This window comes from Mustela lutreola, chromosome 9, assembly GCF_030435805.1.
Source record: "Mustela lutreola isolate mMusLut2 chromosome 9, mMusLut2.pri, whole genome shotgun sequence".
NCBI lineage: Eukaryota > Metazoa > Chordata > Mammalia > Carnivora > Mustelidae > Mustela > Mustela lutreola.
In genome coordinates, this window is record NC_081298.1 from 62,987,037 (window position 1) to 63,008,168 (window position 21,132).

General features: G+C 43.8%; 1 protein-coding gene across 2 annotated transcripts in view; it reads right to left on the reverse strand.

Moving 5' to 3' along the window:
• Positions 1-2,424: 2,424 nt before the first annotated feature.
• IL1RL2 (interleukin 1 receptor like 2) overlaps positions 2,425-21,132 on the reverse strand; it is a 38,395-nt gene continuing 19,687 nt past the window's right edge. For both annotated transcript variants that reach the window (XM_059134407.1, XM_059134408.1), the window contains exons 7-11: positions 20,138-20,267; positions 19,232-19,368; positions 17,387-17,530; positions 8,724-8,885; positions 2,425-5,110 (exon numbers count right to left, since the gene is read on the reverse strand). In XM_059134407.1, the coding sequence (XP_058990390.1) occupies positions 4,743-5,110; positions 8,724-8,885; positions 17,387-17,530; positions 19,232-19,368; positions 20,138-20,267 (941 nt within the window). In that variant the 3' untranslated portion in view covers positions 2,425-4,742. The remainder of the gene's footprint in view (positions 5,111-8,723; positions 8,886-17,386; positions 17,531-19,231; positions 19,369-20,137; positions 20,268-21,132) is intronic.

Genomic DNA, 21,132 nt, shown 5'->3' on the forward strand with positions numbered 1-21,132 from the left:
TAATGCTGAGATTAAATGCTAAAGAACACCTACAAAACAGTAGAAAGGCACATTTCGGGGACTGTGTCATGAATAAAACAGAGGGAGCTCAGGGGAACTCCAGCACCCCTTTCCTGAAATCTCCGTTAGGAATCAGCCCATTCTACAACATGAGCCATTAATGATTTCTCCATTTTTGGCCAAGGGCTAGCTACACAAATTCTACTCCAAGCCCTTCTCTCCCACCACCACCACCCCAACCAAAGAGTGCCTGTGGGCCCCCGCTACAGAAATTCTGGAAGGCTCTGAGGGAAGCAGTCTCATTTCAGGAGTGTTTGGATGGAATCATGGCAAGAAGTAAACAATCCCCAGTAGGGATTCCAAGCAGGGTGCTTGGAATCACAGCGGCTGAGTGTCTGAGGGAGAAGGGAACACAGTCTGAGAGGTGGTAGGACTCGCTGGAGGCCGGGGAAGGGGTAACAGCGCTGTCCTCCAGAGACCTAAGAGAGGGATAGTATTGTCAATTGGATCTCCCAGTTCAGGTACTTCCTTTGGTTCTGGCCTGGGCTACTGTGTGGTAGCCCAGGACCAGGTTTCAAAACTCCTTGAGCCCCCCAAATCAAGACCAAATAGCAAGCAAGGACAATAACCAAAGGCTCCATGGGAGCAGATATCCCTGTGTGGATACCCAGGGGATGGGGAACCCTGGGGGTCCCTGCGTAAGTGGAAGAGGACACCGGCCAGCAGACCGGACAGGATTGTTTGGAAGGTTAGTCCAGCCAAGAGCCCACAGCACAGGGCATAGTCATAGACCCCATCAATGCCAATACAGAGCAACCCATCTCCAGGGATGTGTGTGTGTGTGTGTGTGTGTGTGTGTGTGTGTGTGTGTGACTTTAAGAATCTAGTAGAAAATTTAGGAATCTCCAAAAACCATGAGCTGTCTACTGCAAAACATTCAGTGCCTATGGATTTTTCCCCCTTTTAATTACACTTTTGTCCCTGAATATCATGGCCAGAGTTCTATCAAGTGTGTGAAACCTGTCCATAATTAATATCCACTTATCATCCCCACGCTCACATGTGTTATATGCTTTTTCCCGTGTCATCCCCAAATGATGACAAGCTCAGAGAGGCTAACTGGCTTCTCAAAGGCCTCACAGGAAAAGCTGAGTTTCAAACACAAGCTCTTCACCACCAGGCAGAGCCCTGGACCCCCAGGTTCCCAAGTGGTAGTGAGGCTCCAGGCAAGAAGTAGAATTCAGTGAAGTTCAATGTTTTGTGATCGATGTGATAAAGCTGTCCCAGGAAAGGACATAGCCTCCTTCACTGACCTCTCTCATCTAAAACCTCCAGCCATTCAGAAAGATCCATTCAAGAAAGGTAAAGCTTACTGAAGAACTTCTTAATCCTGAATGTCAAATTTCCTACAAACCTAAAAATCCTACAGTTTTGCTTACTGGTGGGTAGAAACAAGGCAGAACAAAACATAAATGTGTGTGTTCCTAAAAAGTCCCAGAGTAAATCAAGGGAAATCACTCAGAAGCCCTAACTGTTTATTGCTAGAAGTCCATTCCCAGGTTTCTAGAAGTTAATTCCAATGAGTGGCTGGTGTCACAGGACAGAGAGGGTAAGAAAAGTTGCCATAGCATAAACCACAGCACAGTGAGAAGATGGAGGCATCTGTCCCAGCTCTGCCAACGAGTATTGAACGTCTTCAGTTTACTCCCTTCAGTCTTCTAGGCCCTCTCTGACTAGGATCTGTTTCCCAGTCTTTTTCACATCATGGCACACACACACATAAGGCCTATAGCTCCAGACACACCATGAGGAAACATCTCAGGAGTCACTGTCGTCACCTGTGAACAAGTAAGGCAGTCCTGGGCTAGATGATGACTAGAATACCACAAAAAATCCCAAGTCTGTGTTCCTTTCCAAACAACTTCCAGGAGGATCCCCAGAATGGCTCACTCAGCATGTTTATCATTGGACCTCTACATAGAATTGTGTAAAATTCGGAGATCATATCCAGTAAGGACAAAAATGAAAGTCCCTCTAGGAAAAGGGTCCTTTTGTCAGGGCCTGGGGACCTTTTTGTGTAAGATGCCTTTGAGGAACTTGAAAAATTCTGTCAACATTCTCAAACTGCACCCAAAATTTTGTGTGTACATACATTTTTTTTCTAGGGAGATATCCACATTTTTCCTCAAATTATCAGAAAGAGCCACTGTTTAAAAGGACAGAACTTATCAGGATAAGACAAGTCTTACCCATCTTTGAAAACATGTGGCCCTATTGTACAAATCTTGATTCAGAGCACATGGTCTGTCTTGAGGAGCATATATACATGCCTGAGAACATCAGCCCTGTGTCCAAATACGTGAAAGGCCAGAACCCTCGAGAAAAGGAACCTCCTATATAGGACATGAAGCAATAACAATAAAATTACAATGTGCTGATATAATTCATTGCTATTGCCCTAATAATACACCTTTACATATTTTTAAGCAAAAAGAAACATAGGGCACATGTTGGAGGTGAGGGAAGTTTCTGACAAAAAATCAGTCCAACTAAGAAATTCACCAATAGCGCTGGCCTCCCAGTAGTCCTAGGTTTTCAGAAAATACCTTTGCCCGGATGGATTGGTTTTCTTTTTTCTGACAGCCTCAACTTGTGCTGTGTGGATACAGTCATTTATAAAAGTTAGTCACTGGAACTGTACACTTACCAATGGTCGCAGTGGTAAATTTTGCATGACATGTATTTTACCACAATTTTAGAAAATCTTTAGGGGCTCCTGGGTGACTCAGTTGTTAAGCCTCTGCTCTTGGCTCAGGTCATGATCTCAGGGTCCTGCAATGGAGCCCCACATCGGGCTCTCTGCTCAGCAGGAAGCCTGCTTCTCTCTCTGTCCCTCCCCCTGCTTGAGTTCTCTCTCTCTCTCTCTCTCGCTCAAATAAATAAATAAAATCTTTTTTAAAAAATCTTTAAAGAGCAAATGTTAAATAAAATAAAGAGTGGCCTCATGTTAAGTGAGAACCAGCATATGATGACAAAGAAATGTGTCATGTGGGGCACCTGGGTGGCTCAGTGGGTAAAAGCCTCTGCCTTCAGCTCAGGTCATGATCTCAGGGTCCTGGGATCCAGCCCCACATCAGGCTCTCTGTTCAGCAGGGAGCCTGCTTCCCCCTCCACCCCACCTGCCTCTCTGCCTACTTGTGATCTCTGTTTGTCAAATAAATACATAAAATCTTTAAACAAAAAAAAAAGAAAGAAAGAAATATGTCATCTTGACCCAATGTTGGGTCACCTTGGAGCACAGATGCTAGAAGACTGGAGTAGGCTCTTTATCATCTCAGAGCCCACCAGACACTCCATCTATCTGTAGCCTGTGAAGGCCACCTGTTCCTGCTCTCTGCTCCTGCCCATACATTCCGCTCTTTTCTGCAGGCTGGGCTTCCTGTTCTCCCAATTCACCCCTCCTCCTCCCCAGTCCTCCTCCCCTGTCCTGCCCACTGGCTGACCCCCATCCAGTCCCCATGGACCCTTCACTAGGGCCATGCCTTAGACTGCTTGGGGTGCTATCGTGAGATACCATAGGCTAAACAAAGGAAATTTATTTCTCATAGTGATGGAGGCAAGAAGTCTGAGAACAGGTGCCCTCGTGGTCAGGTGGGGAAATTCTTTCAGGTAACAGACTTCTTGCTGTGTCTTCACATGGCTGAAGTGGCAAGGGATTTCTTGGGCTATCTCCCATGAGAGTACTAATCCTATTCAGGAGGTCTCCGCCCTTCTGACCCAATCACCTCCAGATGGCCCTACCTCCCAATACCATGACATTGGGTGTTAGGACGGCAACATGTGAATTGGGGCAACATAAACATTCTGACCCCAGCAGGCCACTTGTTAGGACTTGACATCCTCAACCATGGAATGAGAGTGTTGTACTCTATCTCAGCTCCTCAGGTCAGGGTCTTTGAAAGTAGTGATGAATTTCCAGCTAAATTTTAGCATCAAAAATCCTTGTGCCTTGTTAAATCATAAATGCACCTGTGATGAGGGGATGCGGGCTAACCTAAAGATTTCTTTGTTTTATGTGGACTAGAATTGCATCATCTCGGTGTGCTAATTGTGTCTCTCATGCTGCTCAGAATCCCAGCCTTCAGAAGCCAGCTGGAGAAAGAAATGAAGTGTTACTTATTTTGATTGGAGAGATCAAGTCTTTCAAGGCTGGGGCCCAACAGGAGGGTGATTAATGGGCAATCCCAGTGGGGCCACACTTGGTCCCCACTGGTCTGTGTGACCACTACATGGCTTCCAGTATCCATGTGCTAAGATTATGGTCAAGAAAAATTGCAGTTCTTGCCAGCCCTCTCCAAGCCCACAGATTGCCTCCTGCCATCCCCTAACTTCTGTCTCTGGCCCCACAGATGCCACACCACGCACCTAACTTCTTGACATCTCACCTGCCACTCTACAGTCCTCCATGTCCCATTCCCCAGGGGCTCTGTGTATGGGGAGTGCCCATTAGAGTCCATAAGTGAATGAAGGCCTTCTGGAAGGGTGACATCTCTCCCTAAAGAGGGAGCTCTGACCCAAACAAGCAACAGACAGAGGTCCTGCCACAACAAGGACACAACGGCAAGCTTCAAGCCGACGGCTAAATGCCAGGCATCCATGCCATCCGTGAACCACCCCACACCAACAATGCCATCACAGGTGACCAACCCCATGTCGGGCCCCCACTAGCCAACCAGGAGGGGTCAGGACATGTGCTTCAGCGGCTGGGCGGAAAAAGATGGTGGAGGCCTTTTGGGTGGCATATGGTACCTCACTTTTTTCCAGAACTTGGTCTTGGCACACTGTGACTGTTCTGTGAGGTCCCCGCTCCACTGGATGGCTCCGTGCTTCTGCTTGATGTACTGAATTGACTGCGGCATGGCCGTGTAGTCCTTGACCTTCTCTAGTTCAATCAGGATGACCTTCATGCCGTCCTGGATGAGTGCATTGTAGACTGCAATTTGTTCTTCCGACGTGTTCTTTAACACGTCAAAGCTCAGGGATTCGGGAACTAAGACAATGATCAGCCTCCGGCATAGCTTGATGTTTTCATCGATGACGTTGGCCACCGCTGGAAATAAAGAAGATGCAGACTATCGCATGAGTGAAAGAGCCTAGATTCATCTCTGAGAATATTAGAAATGGGTCCTGGAAGGACCACATGGATTTTAAAATAAATGTCACTTAGGAATGGATAACAAAAGTGGTTTTGCTTTGCTTTTTTAACTTTTATCATATCCTCTGTGAAACCTTCCTGATTTTCCCTGAAAAAAATTGGTACTTTGTGTTCATGAGTCATATTTTTTTGGTAGTTGGTTGCTGCGAGGTCACTTACCTCAGCTCACTGGCTGCACCCACAGATTGTGACCTACTCAGAAAAAGGGTTTTATCGTACCTAACTTTTGTCACCAACTTCACTGAAGGACTAGTATATACTAGATGATAAACACATTTTTTTAAATAAATATATTTTAAAGGGACAGGAAAAGTATAGATAGATCAAATGCTGTATTAATCTTTGTTTGTGTTTTCTTCTTGTGCTATAGCTAGCTAAATGCCCAGGATTTATAGGACTAACTTCAAATTAGTAATACTGCCTGATGATTTCTTGGGGGTAGTTCTGGAAATATCCAGCTATGGATGAAACTTGGCCTTTTTTAGCAGTAAATAGTAACTTTTATATCCTCCTGATTCTTAGAATATAAAAATAGACTGTGACCTCTCCAAGCTCATGTTCTTCTTCTCTTCAGTTTATTTTTCTATTTCTTGTGCCTAGAATATTACTGTCACATCGCAGGTGCTCAATAAATATTTGCTGAATAAGTGAGTAAAAGAATATGCTTATGAAATCTGAAGTCTTCCCCATGTTTACAGCAAGCACTAAATCAGATTCTCACTTCCTCATGGGAGGCTGATCTTATAACTTGAAAAGATGTGGGCTGAGATGTGGTTTCTCCCACCATAGAGATAAGAAACTTAAAAATCCAAAGTACTTGGCCACCTCCCCAAACAACGCAGAGTGGGCCGCTACCAAATGCTCTAATGTAGTCCTCTTGGCTTCCTCTTGACCAGGGAAGGAGGTTTATTTCAAATTTTAGCCATTTGTTGTATAGCATCCCAAGAAAGAAAACATGTAGGTCAAGAGGGAAACTTTATCTGTCAGATGTCTAACATGCGCTAAGCTCCATACGGGTCTCCACTCAGATTTTATCTCACTTCATTCTCTCGCCCGAGTCAGGGAAGCCCTCTGTTCCTCATTTGACAGATGAGACTGTTGAAGCTCAGAGATGTCACCTACAGTGCCCAAAGCTACATTCTTGTTCGATGGGAGACATAAATAAATAAATTCTATTTTATTTATGTAGGAGAAACCTGGGTAGTTAAGGTTTATAAAATCATCTTTAAATATGAGCTGGTTTACATATTTGAACTGATGGAGGATACTCAGCAGTTAGTCTCACGGACGTGAGGGCAAATGACCTCTTTCTACCATGTGGTCTCTTGGCCAAGGCTGGCATTGGTCAGCTGTTCGTGTTACTCATAGTGAGAGTCACATTATTTCAACCAGGAATCCCAGTTATCCTGTAACAGGAATGAGCCCCAGAGAGAAGAGAGAGAACTGGTCTTAACTTGGCTCACGGACTGTGGGCTGAGGAGGTGCGAGACTCTCCGTGGTTCCATGGGGGAAGGTGAGCAGAGTCTCCCAAGCCCTCCCCACCCCCATTTGTGAAGTGAAGGAAAAGAGACTTCCCTTTCCTTTTTACCTGTGGCTTTGAAACTTCACTTAATCAGTTGCATTTCTCTACACCAACAGCAAGACAGAAGAAAGAGAAATTAAGGAGTCAATCCCATTTACAATTGCACCCAAAACCATAAGATACCTAGGAATAAACCTAACCAAAGAGACACAGAATCTATACTCAGAAAACTATAAAGTACTCATGAAAGAAATTGAGGAAGACACAAAGAAATGGAAAAATGTTCCATGCTCCTGGATTGGAAGAATAAATATTGTGAAAATGTCTATGCTACCTAAAGCAATCTACACATTTAATGCAATTCCTATCAAAGTACCATCCATCTTTTTCAAAGAAATGGAACAAATAATTCTAAAATTTATATGGAACCAGAAAAGACCTCGAATAGCCAAAGGGATATTGAAAAAGAAAGCCAACGTTGGTGGCATCACAATTCCGGACTTCAAACTCTATTACAAAGCTGTCATCATCAAGACAGCATGGTACTGGCACAAAAACAGACACATAGATCAATGGAACAGAATAGAGAGCCCAGAAATAGACCCTCAAATCTATGGTCAACTAATCTTCGACAAAGCAGGAAAGAATGTCCAATGGAAAAAAGACAGCCTCTTCAATAAATGGTGCTGGGAAAATTGGACAGCCACATGCAGAAAAATGAAATTGGACCATTTCCTTACACCACACACAAAAATAGACTCAAAATGGATGAAGGACCTCAATGTGCGAAAGGAATTCATCAAAATCCTTGAGGAGAACACAGGCAGCAACCTCTTCGACCTCTGCCGCAGCAACATCTTCCTAGGAACAACGCAAAAGGCAAGGGAAGAAAGGGAAAAAATGAACTATTGGGATTTCATCAAGATCAAAAGCTTTTGCACAGCAAAGGAAACAGTTAACAAAATCAAAAGACAACTGACAGAATGGGAGAAGATATTTGCAAACGACATATCAGAAAAAGGACTAGTGTCCAGAATCTATAAAGAACTTAGCAAACTCAACACCCAAAGAACAAATAATCCAATCAAGAAATGGGCAGAGGACATGAACAGACATTTCTGCAAAGAAGACATCCAGATGGCCAACAGACACATGAAAAAGTGCTCCATATCACTCGGCATCAGGGAAATACAAATCAAAACCACAATGAGATATCACCTCACACCAGTCAGAATGGCTAAAATCAACAAGTCAGGAAATGACAGATGCTGGCGAGGATGCGGAGAAAGGGGAACCCTCCTCCACTGTTGGTGGGAATGCAAGCTGGTGCAGCCACTCTGGAAAACAGCATGGAGGTTCCTCAAAATGTTGAAAATAGAACTGCCCTATGATCCAGCAATTGCACTATTGGGTATTTACCCTAAAGATACAAATGTAGTGATCCAAAGGGGCACATGCACCCGAATGTTTATAGCAGCAATGTCCACAATAGCCAAACTATGGAAAGAACCTAGATGTCCATCAACAGATGAATGGATCAAGAAGATGTGGTATATATACACAATGGAATACTATGCAGCCATCAAAAGAAATGAAATCTTGCCATTTGTGACAACATGGATGGAACTAGAGCGTATCATGCTTAGCAAAATAAGTCAAGCAGAGAAAGACAACTATCATATGATCTCCCTGATATGAGGAAGTGGTGATGCAACATGGGGGCTTAAGTGGGTAGGAGAAGAATCAATGAAACAAGATGGGATTGGGAGGGAGACAAACCATAAGTGACTCTTAATCTCACAAAACAAACTGAGGGTTGCTGGGGGGAGGGGGTTTGGGAGAAGGGGGTGGGGTTGTGGACATTGGGGAGGGTGTGTGCTTTGGTGAGTGCTGTGAAGTGTGTAAACCTGGTGATTCGCGGACCTGTACCCCTGGGGATAAAAATATGTTTATAAAAAATAAAAAATTAATTAAAAAAAAACATACCTTGTCCAGGAAATTCATCCCTGCCAAATATAAATAATTTATATCCACACTGCCTCTCCAGCACCTCAGGCAGAATCTTCCACACCAGTGTGTCTACCTCATGGCTCTGGATTTCTCTTTGAGGTTTAGGGTATAAGACATAGGCATCATAGACCTTGCCATCTGAAAAGGAAATGGGATAAACTCATGGAATTACTCGTACCAAATTCTCTTAGGTTAACAGGAGCAAAAATCTGGCTTGCTCCCATGAGGTCCTTTTCCCTTAGGTTCAATGACTTCAGAGTGATCAGTTGGCTCTCTTGGTGCCAACGTTGTGACACTAGGCTTCTCATTCTCTCAACACTTTAAATATTTCGCTTCATACTCTTTCACTTGCATAGGTTCTGAGGACAAGCTGAACACAATTCACATCTTTGTTTCACGATAGGTAAATTGTCCCCCCCACCCCTGGCTTCTTTTAGGATTTTTTTCCTTATCTTGGATTTTCTGTAATTTGAAAATGATACCCCTAGGCTTTTGTTTGTTCATCCTGCTTGGTATTCTCACAGCTTCCTGGATTGCAGTTTGGTGTCTAACATTAATCTGGGGAAATTCTCAATCACTAGTGTTTCAGATACTTGCCTTCCTTTCTCTCTTTCTTTTCCTTTGGTATTCCCACTACATGTATGTTACATTTTCGGTGGTTGAGCCACACTCATTGGATACTTTGTTCTTTTTTTTTCCTCCAGACTTTGTTCCTTTTGCTTTACAGTTTTGGAGGTTTCTAGTGTGATAGCCTCAAGCCCAGAGATTCTCTGTTCAGCCATGTCCACTCCACTAACAAGCCCATCACAGGCAGTCTTCATTTTAGTTACAGTTTTGTGGGGCTGTTTTTTTTTTTTCCTAATGGCTAGCTTTGTTTTTGGTCCTTTTTAAGATTTTCATCTCTCTGCTTACATCGCCCATCTGTTGTTGCATGCTGTCTGCTTTTATGCATTAGATCCCTTGGCACACTAATCAGGGATGATTTAAATTCCCAGCCCGGTAATTCCGATATCCCTGCCATTTCTGGCTCTGATGTTTGCTCTGTCTCTTCAAATTGTGCATTTGCCTTTTAATATGTCTTATACTTTTCTCTAAAGCTGGATGGAATGTACCAGTAAAAGAAAGTGCTATAAACTGGCCGTTAGTAACATGATGGTGAGGTGTGGAGGGACGGATGTGTTCTACGGTCCTGTGATTAGATCTTTTAGTGACTCTGGACTATGAACTTTGCGAACATTTCTCAGTCATTTATCCCCGCTTAGATGCGGCAGGATGGCCTGACTGGGCTGGAGTTGGGTACTTCCTTCTGCGCAGGTCAGCTAGGCTCTGATAATACCCTAGCAGGTAAGGCTTTCATTAACTAGTTCATCCTGAGGGCAAGCCTTGTTAATAAGAACAGAGTGCTCTAGGATATTTCAGAATGATTTTTCTCCTCCCCCTGCTGGAAGCACAAAGAAATTTTTTCTTAGATATTTACAGTCAGAACCAGGTCAGGCTTCTAGAGGGAAAACTCACAAAAGTGTGGGTTTCCACCCCTTATGACTAGGTCTCCTGAAGAATTTAAGTCTCAGATTTGTCCACATTGAACCTTCAATGATTTGTCAGTTACCGTTGCTACTCCCAACACATTGGCACTGACCTATGAGGAAGATGGTCCTTTCCCCCTTATATAAGAATCATTTCTCCAAGATCACACAGCCCCAATTCCAACCTGACTCCTTTGACTTAAGATCACCAGTCCTCATGGCGAAAATGAGAATTGAAAGCAGGAGTTTCCATCAATGTCACTCGGAATGGGTCCTGTGCAATGGTGGACTGTCATAACTGCATCAGGCAAAATGGGTCCAGTCTCTCGTGATTCAGACTCACTAGTGAATTTCGTCACTGCAATTGCATATGGCATTATAGAGACCAAGCCTCTGAGTAGACTCCAGGAATCTGTTGTACAGTATGGGGACGTCCCACACAACAGCATATTTCATCATCACCAAATGAGCTAAGCATCTATTGAGCAACCAACCGCAAGTAACAGTCACTGTGCTCACCCCTGAGCAGATGAACAAGACACAGGATCTAACTGGAAAGACCATTCAGAGACTTGGAAATAAAAACATGAGGTGCTACAAGATAACATGGCAGAATGAACAGGAGAGACGGAAAGAAATCAAACTTCCATAGCCTGGAGCTCTTGCGGAAAATTCATAAAGGATGGAGGGCAGTTCCTGGATTTTAAATGGTTTAGAAAAAAATGAAGTGGAAGGTAAAGAGGCCAAGAAGTGGGAGAGCTTGACAAGGACATGGAAGGGGGATGCTTATGTTCTACTCAGGGGTCATGTGAATGAGTAAGAAGCTCTAGCAGAGATAGAAGGTTCTAGTGAACATCTGATTAGAAAATGTGATTTTTTTGAGCCCCAAGCTATTAGGAAATTCACAGCCAACCTAAGGGGACCCAAGAAGAAGGCTGTCTTTTATTCCCTGTTCATGGGATTTTGTTTGAGTGAACAGACTTGAAAAGAAAGGTGGCTCTGAGCCCAAAGAAAGAATACTTGTATACTTCAAGTTTTCATCTAAATAATAGTACAGACGGTCCCCAACTTAGGAGGGTTCGGTTAATGATTTTTTGGACTCTATGATGGTACAAAAGCAATACATATTCAGGAGAAACCATACTTTGAATTTTGAATTTTGATCTTTTTCAGGCTAGTGATATGTGGTCCTATCCTCTCTTTGATGCAGGGCAAGGTAGAACGACACAGCTCCAAGTCAGCCATGCAATCCTCAGGTTCAACAGTCCATATACTAACAACCATCTGTACCCACATACAATGCGGTTTTCCACCTTCAGGACAGTATTCAATCACATTAGACAGTCAACCTTGATTATAACACAGACTTTGTGTTAGATGATTCTGCCCAACTGTAGGTTAATATAAGTATCGAGCACATTAAAAGTAGGCTGTGATGTTCTGTGGGTTAAATGCATCGAATGCATTTTAAAATCATGATATTTTTAACTTATGACAGGTTTATCAGGCTACAACCCCATCATAAATCAAGGAAGAGCTGTAGTTAAAATGTATCCAGAACTTTAGAGTTTACATGTAGCCTTTTCTCATTTTATAAATCTCATACCCACAGATAGAGACAGAGGTGGTCTCTCTCAGTAGTTGCCAAATGTCTGAATGAAATTGGATTTTATAGAGGCTCAAAGATGTTCTATCTAGATGGGGGAGAGAGAAGTTTTAGATCGTGAGCCAATCAGCTTTTTAATAAACTGGGGTCATAAAGCAAGTACCAAAGGGATGATGAATTTGTGTCTGGAGTCTGCAGAAACCCAACCCAGATAAATCTCCTTCTGCAACATCTTCAACGTTACTAGTCTAAACCACCACTCCGTAAGTGGGTATTTTTCTGAATTAAATTTGTTGTCATACTCTTGACTTTCTATAGCCAGAGGCTATATGAAAAAAAAATATATTAAGATTTCATAAAGGCTTTATTTTTAAACATTTTAGAAAGAATGTAAATTTCCTTAAAATCTTGATAATATTTCATCCTTTTATGATAAAAGATTGGTTGGGTTGGTACTCTTCTCACCACATAGCAGACATCCTGAATGAATACAGTGATTTTTGTCTATAAATCTGTGTTTATCACCACCTCTGTCAGAAACCCTGCCACTCATGTCTCTCTTCTCTCAGGCTCTTTCTCCTTCTTCCTGCTCCTTAAAAAACAATACAAAACAAAAACCTATGTTTGCTAAGTGAATTCTCTCTTTTGACAGTGTTCCATGTTCCCTGCTTTTCAAAGAAAAGAGAGGTGCAGACTCAGAGACAAAAGAGAGTTGGGTAGTGAGCAACTCTCACACATTTTAGAAGGTAAAAATATAAAATGCTACCAACTTTTTGGTCTTTTTTTTTCTTTCTAAGCTTTTGAGTAGAAATGTTACCTTGGTGGCTCATTCTTAAAATGCAGTGGGTTCTCATAACTTTCAAATTATCAATCTATCATTTATTCGCCAATATAGCAAAAAAAAAAAAAAATCAAGCTTGAGGCCATTTTGCTTTTCCTGTCAACCTGTGGTTTTGAAGGGCGCTCTCAGACAACTTCCCGCCAGCTTTGGCTGTCATAGTCACGGTGAGGGTCACATTGGTATCCTCGGATTACGGGAAAGAACGCTGAGACAGACAAGGCTATGTTATGTCTCTGGCCTTTGAGCAGCTAAGTGGCCAGCCTTGATTCAAACCCAAGTCTACCACTCCCTCTGGTGTGGCTGAGATGAGAATTGGGTCGAGGAAACGTCACAAAGTGTATCCCTGATTAGTCCTGTGCAAGTGTGTCAGATTGCATTTTTTAAGAAACTAGCCCTAGCCATATTTCCAGTTCCACAGGCTCTTTCAGAACCGACCACACCCCCGATAAAGAGGTAGAATCCATTTCCACTCCCTTAAAATTGACTAGGACTCTGTACCTGCCTTGACAGATAGAATGTTGTAGAACTGACTCTAAAAATTCAGGGTCTGAGTCATAAGAGAAAGAATGGGTTTTCCTGGCTCTCCTGTTCTTGAAACACTAGCCCCTGGAAACCAGTCGCCATGCTGTGGGGAAGCTCAAAGTAGCCCACACAAGAGAGACCACACGGAGAGGCCACTGGGGAGAGAAACTGAGGCCACCAACTAATAGCCAAAATCAAAAGATAGTCCTCAAGCGGGGTGCCCAGACATTGTGGAGGTGGCACAGGCCATTCCTGCAGTGCCTGTTCACATCCTGACCCAAAGAACCCATCAGCAAAATAAATGGCTGCTCTATGCTACAGAGTTTTGAGGTAATTTGCTTCCCAGCCATAGTAACTGTAACAGCAATTGGGAAGGTAACAATGGGCAATAGATTAAGATGAGTCTGACATGCCCCATCCCCCCAACTGTCTATCTCACCCAGAAAACTATAGAAATGTAGACCTATTGGTAAGTTTTTAAGGAAAGGGCCTGCTGGCAGATATCCCACAGTCTCCCTCTATATAGTGGATAAACCTAGACAGTTCATCTAGGTTCTGGCCAAGCTCCTTTTTTCTCCTGAGGATATTCAGCCCTAATTTTGATGCTGAAATGTCTGCATGTGCCTCTCTGGGCCATTGGCAGAAACACAAGAGTTTATGGGCAAGTATTCATGTTTATGAGAGATTGCTAATTCCTCAATTCCTTTTATGTTATTGCTAAATTTCAAACCTAATCAAACTGGACCCAATGAAAAATCAGACAGAATCAATCTGGCCTTCACATAAGTGCTTTGACATAATTTCATGAGGTTTGGCCTTTTAACCCTAACATGGAAGACACTAGAAGAAAAGTCACATTCAACATGCTACCACTTTTACCACAGGAATGTTGCCGTAGACAAGATTCATTATATTACACCCTTTAAATATGAGAACTCCCCACAAAAACTCTACCTCCGAAAACAGACCCAGAAGAAGCCACATGCTCTCATAAGCAATTGAAGAGTATTTGTGAACAACACACAATGCATCTTGTCATTGCTTTTGCCTTTACTTCTAAAGCCAACTCATCTTCAAAAAGTGCCCAAGATTTGTCATCAGTTCTACCCCCAAGCTTTATTTTACCATTGTACCTTCTGTTCACTGTACCTATTTTGTTTTTGTTTTTAACTGTTGTGTTCTACATGTATATTCTCCACAAACCTATTTGGAAGGTGGTGAGACCTATGCAAATCTCTCTAGATGTGTAAACTAACACTTACATTTTTGTACATGCATGCACACCTGGAAGGAGAATTTTAAAGTCACTCCGATAATTTACTAGAGAATATACAGAACCCATGGACTAGGGCTGGCGATAACTCAATAAAACTGAGCTATACCCACCACCTGTTACTCATGTTATAAAGCCTAACTCATCCAGCTGGGATAATAATTTATCACAAGAAGGACACAATTTATCTATTTCTTCATTCCTATTGCCACCCCTTACTCCACAAGCTCCCCCCATAACTCAGAAAATATCCCCCAGGGACACAATGCTGGAAGAAATACCAAACTGGGACAAATCTTAAGTCTCATCACAAGCTCATTGCCAAAGCCAACACTCAGAGAGGAATTTATAGGGGTTGCTCTCATAGATGGAACTGTAGAGATTAGACATTTAGTCAGAAAGTATACAAGCACTTATCTGAATTAAGAAAAATAAGGAGGAGGGGCGCCTGGGTGGCTTAGTCCTTAAGTGTTTGCCTTCGGTTCAGGTCATGAACCGCATCAGGCTCCTTGCTTGGCAGGAAGCTTGCTTCTCTCTCTTCCACTCCCTGTGCTATGTCCCCTCTCTTGCTATGTCTCTCTCTGTCAAATAAATAAATAAAATCTTGGAAGGAAGGAAGGCAGGCAGGCAAGCAGGAAAGAAAGAAAGAAGGAAAGAAAGAAAGAGGAACCCTGGCCGACTGAGCTCCAATGCCCAAACTCTCAGCCGGAATTTGGGATGGAGCCCTGTCTCCGCAGAGGGTGGGGCTCCCTAAGTCTGTCATCTGCTCAGCTCCCCCTGCTCTGGGTGAGTCACTATTCCTTTTTTCTCTTCCTGCTAGACTCGACCTCACCAGCAGGCAGCTGCACCAGCCCTGGGTTCTCATGCCCCTGGGAGTCCCAGTGAGTCAGGGAGTGAGACACGCACCAGGACCAGAGATATGTGAACACCACTGAAGTGTCCCCAGTGTCCCTTCAGTCAGTAAACAGAGAGCAGGCGGGCCACTCATGTGTGTGTGTCAGAAAAGACAAGTGGGGGGGGGGGGGGCGCCTGAGTGGCTCAGTGGGTTAAGCCGCTGCCTTCGGCTCAGGTCATGATCTCAGGGTCCTGGGATCGAGTCCCGCATCGGGCTCTCTGCTCAGCAGGGAGCCTGCTTCCTTCTCTCTCTCTCTCTGCCTGCCTCTCAGTGTACTTGTAATTTCTCTCTGTCTAATAAATAAATAAAATCTTAAAAAAAAAAAAAAAAGAAAAGAAAAGACAAGTGGGGCACGCAGGTCTCCTCCATCACATTCGTAGGTGGGAGCATAGGCACAGGGTGGCCCTGTGGGGACCACAGCCCCGAAGAGAGACCCCACATCCAGCTGAAGGGCCTCTGGACTGGAGGGGATTTCAGTGGCATTGGACAGGCACAGTCAGGTCTCCCTGACTGGATTTGGCTCTCAAGAAAGAACATGCTGCTTTCTACACTGCCCCAGGACTAACCGTTTTGAATTCGGAAATTTAGCTTAGAATAAAGTCTGAGTTAGGACAGCTGTTTTCTCAAACTGATGGGCAACAACTTGTGCTGCATGCTTTATATGCTTTATATATCCCTGAATTCCCACTCCAGTCCTCATCGCTCGTCTCTGGACCTGAGTGGCATAGATGTACCTATTTCTGTGCACGTGAAGCACAGGGACTTCTCTCCGCCATGTGTTAATTTCCCATCCAATCAGGGGACATTACAGCAGACTATTACTTTTTTCCAAGGCCTTAATAGATCACAACGATTCTGAGACAACAAGAAAATAGCACAGAATTTTAAAAACACACTTTTGCGGGGTTAGAGTTTTGGAGGTGGGGGTGCCTGGGCGATTTAGTCAGTTAAGAATCCGACTCCTGATCTCAGTTCAGATCTTGATTTCAGAGTCATGAGTTCAAGTCCCGAACTGGGCTCCAGGCTGAGCTTGAAGCCTACTTATAAAATGCAAATAGAAAGGAAAAAAACACCACAATGGTGGGAAGTACCTGTTCCTCAGAGTTTCAGGATCACACCGAGGCATTTGTGTGTTGAGATGGATTGGCAGGACGGGAGCTCCACAGACCAGACTGAAACCTGGGGCGCAGTGGCCGAGGCAGCTGGCTTTGGCCTTCGGACTCCAAGGTGCCCCCTGGGCCCCAGGTCCTTGCTCAGTGCCTTCCTGGACGTTAACTCAGTTATTCCATGACACTCTGTGAGGGCAGGCTCTGAACATTTCCTCTCCCTCCCCACTTCCTCCCTTCCCCTTCTTCCTTCCTCCCCTCCTTCCTCCTTTCTCTCCTTCCCTCCTTGCTTCTTTTTTTCTCTCATTCTATAGCCAAGAAAGAGAAGAACATTCAACACTTCCTAAGATCACATGGGACTAAGTGGAGAACCAGATGCAAACCCAGGGCTCTCCCCAGCCTTGTGAGTCAGCCACTTAAACCTTTCTAGAAAGAGCTCCTGCCACAGGCAGCTCATCTCCCTCCATAATGTCAACTTTGCTCATGCCCCGCCCACCCCACCCCGCCCTTGCGTTGAAGATGCAGTGCGGGTGGGAAGCCCTCTGTCGCTCTAGGAGAAGCCGTCCTCTTTGGAAAATAGCAGTAGGTATGAGAGCTCTCCAAAATGGTCACAGTGGGTCCCAGAAGTTGATGTGCTTCTCCTGAGCAAAGATTTGCTCTGTCACAACCAGGCTGCAAGCCTCATTCGACTGAACAATGCCTGTGGCCATGAACCAATGGTTTCCCTGAAGCATGAGACATTCCAGGGAGAGCCCTTCCTCCCAATTTGCCAACAACATTATAAAGGCAAGCTAGTAAAATAGAATGAAGTGTATTTACAATGAGCGGAAGCCAAGGAGGAGGCAATCTGCCGTGGTTGCCCGCACTTACCTTCTTTGCTCCCGGGAGAATGGAAAGCGCTTCGATACCAGAGTACAATGTCGATCTTAAAAATGCTGTAGAGGTACATGACAGACGCTGTTGCCCCTACCAAGGCGAAAAGTCCTCCTATCAAGTAAGCTTGAACATTCGGAGCTACAGACGACAGCAAATAAAGATATAAATAATCCAATAATAATGATAATACAAATGCCAAATGGACACATACTAGAGGTCGATGAGGATTCTGCTTAAGTGTTTTCTTACAGTTAAATATAATAGGTACATGGGAGTAGAATAATCTGGTGGAGCCCGTGAATTTCAGGATTCAGGAAGGAAACATGCTCTTAAGAACCTGGGGAGGGAAATTCTGCAGAAGCCTGGCTCCTCATGGTGGCCACAGCTGAGCTTGAGGGCATGAGGACTGCTCTCAAAACACACACACTGCCAGGTCTCACTTAGCCAACACTACTAGACGCTCCCGATGTACAGCCTTGAACATGCTTATTGGAAGACCTTCCCCGATGGTTCTGTGGCACAATCCTGATTGTTCCACTGTCATAACTGCTTTCACAGGCACTCAAAATTGACAGCACGATGTCTGTCATACATAAAGAGCCATCAGCTGTCTCCCCTGAAAACCTTTGTTGTCTCCCTGAGATTGGCTGAGAGCCAAACTCCCCCCTTATCCTCCCTGTGCCAACAAGGTCTGCACCAGGGGCCTGTTTGCAAGGCACAGTCTGGGAAAGGGCAGAAAGGGTGTCTACCCCTGCTCTGCTTTGCAAACACAGGGCAGAGCAATTATGGCAAAAGCAGTGGGTGGGAGATGATCAAGAAGGAGAACCGGTTCTCCTGGAATGTCAAGTCCCTGCAAACAGGCTCAGGCTCCTACACATCCCAGAAGAGGAACAGCACAGCTTTCTCCCTTGCCACCGCCGAAGACCAGTGATGGCACAGAAGGAGGCTCTGGGAAGGAGAGAACTTGGAAAGAGGAAGAGGGACAGAAGAACAGAGGAAGAGAAAGTCTCTCCATTCTTAGAACCCACCGCATACACCACTTCCTTTTTCAGTCCCTCCCTGGTGTTCTAGTCTCCACAAGGTGTGTATGCATGTATGTGTGTATAGGGGGGCGGGGGGTAGAAGGGAAAATTCTCTTTTCTTGTGTTCAAATGTGTTCAAAGAGCACAATCATTTTTTTTTTAAATACTCCCTAAAGAGCTTATCACGACCTGCCCTAGGTAACACCATGTTGCAAACAGTTTGAGATCAAAGACACCCCATGCACTACTATATGTCTTTAAATAAATGTCACGATAAAGCACAATAACTAAAATGCATTCTGGGTCAACCGAAATAGCAATCCATTGATTAAGTCGCAGCACAGTCAAGTGGATCTTCCCTGATCTGATCCTGACCACATGTTTGAGCCTCTAGCTTCTAACTCCTAGATGGATCCATTTTTCCACTTCTCTCTGTCCTTCCCCAGCTCTTGGAACAACAATGCCACCTTCCCCTTTGCGGGGACCCAGGTCTGGAAAGCTATAATGTATAGACTTCAGAGATCGTGGTACTGCAATAGTCACAGTAAGAAGACCGTGCCGTGCAATATTTATGAGAGTCATAAAGTCCCTGGTAATAGACAGGAGTGACAGCCCAATATTCTTGAGTTGGTCACTCATTGCCTTCAGGAACACTGACCTCCCCTCTGCTCTGGAAATGAGATCAAAACCATCAAATGCCAAACGAGAAATTAATGCTGAGTTTCCCTACTGAATATTGCTTTACTACAAGGAGACACTTGTCTCCTTGTCATCATTTTGAACCCTCTGAACAGTGTGTATTCCTCAGAACCATTACCTGGGCGTTTTAAAATAAAATATGCTGCGGACACTCCAGCATGACAGACAAAAGGATGGCCGTAATCTTCCATTTTCACTTCCAAGAAGGTTATGTTCACTGTGTAAAATATATCTTTCTGGGAAAAAATGTGTGACCTGTAAAAGAAAGGAGCTAATCATTTATACATGAGTCCTAGTTCCCCAGCATAGCGTATCATCTTCAGTCTAGAGAATAAAATTCTCTCTCCAGAGAACACTTTGGGCTATCACGTTACCCTGAGAATGCTTCATGGACTAGCTAGGTGAGGTGCATGGATGGTGGCCATTCCGGACTTGCATTTTCTTCTGGACAGGGACAGACAGCATCCTCAGCCTTCCAGAGACTTCCCCTGGTCATCTCCACTTAGGCTAACTTACCTACTCTACATGGGCCCAACACCAGTTCTTCCATCCCTTGGACTAGTGAGTCTTGCTTGATGCCACCCCAATTAGACCACAACAAATTGGGTTTCTACCACACAATTAGTTCATGATTAAGTCCTATTTCCCCCGCAAGAGTCCCTGTGCTGCTGCCCACTTTGCTACTGAAGCCTTGAGGATCCATGGGTCATGATATAACGAAATAAGAATTAGGCTGGTTTTAAGGACTAGCTGAGAGAAATTGATTTTGTTGCATGAAGCCCATACTTGATGTTTTGCCTCATGTGTCTAACTAGGACGTGAGAAGGTTGATAACGTGGGCCTCACACTTCTCTGAACCAGAAGCTCGGCCCTGCGCAGCACTAAGGAGATCTTTGAGAGACAAAGCCAAAGAGGGTTGAGGAGTCATTGAGGAGCATCTATAAAAGTAGTACTCGCAACAAAATAACTTAAGTGAGGAAATTCTTGGCGGCTTTTAGGGAAGCCAGAAAAACACAACACTCACTCAAATCCTTCTCTGATGCGTCTGGATTCATTATAATAATCATCCACCAACATATTATTCACTCTCCAGCACCGGAGATTTGTATTATCCCTTGTGTCTGTGATATTGCAGTCCACAATAAGAGGGGAGCCTATTAAAAAAATTCATAAATATTACATGAAAAGCCTACCAAAAAGTGGTCACCTAAACAATATCCTGAATATCATTTGGTTATCAAAAATTCACCCCGGAGGTCAATGTTCCTCTACTTTATTCTCTCCCTAGACAGAGATCACAGGCACAAGGACACTTCTAGAATTTCTATTTTGTAAAGAGATATCCATGTGTGGCCAAATATCACCAGCTTGGGACACAGACACTACCACCAGTCTTAGGAAACTTAGCAAAGAACTTTACAAAGTATTTCACACACATCATCTCCTTCAGTCTTCTCACCTTCAAACATTCCTACGATCAGGAAAGAGGAGGCTTTACAGATAAGAACACTGAAGTTCAGATTAACTGGTGACTGGCCAAAGGTCACATGTGAGAGAAAGAAACTTCCCCAATCGTGACTCCTCTTTGACCCCATCACACACAGTCACGAATTATATTTAATAGTTTTTTTAAAAGATTTTATTTATTTATTTGACAGATAGAGATCACAAGTAGGCAGAGAGGCAGGCAGAGAGAGAGAGGAGGAAGCAGGAGCCTGATGCGGGGCTCCATCCCAGGACCCCGAGATCATGACCTGAGCTGAAGGCAGAGGCTTTAACCCACTGAGCCACCCAGGCATTCCTATATTTAATAGTTTTATATTTTGATTTAATTTTTATATTTATTGGTTTTCTATTTTTATTTTGTTTTGCTCCCTGAGCCTAATACCTTCCATCTATTTACACAAAAAATTATTTCTACACAATCTATGTTTCTTTATTCTAGGTGGAATTAAGTTTTTTTTTGTTTTTTTAAATCATGAACTACAACCCATGTAGAGTAAAAAGTAGAGGACATAA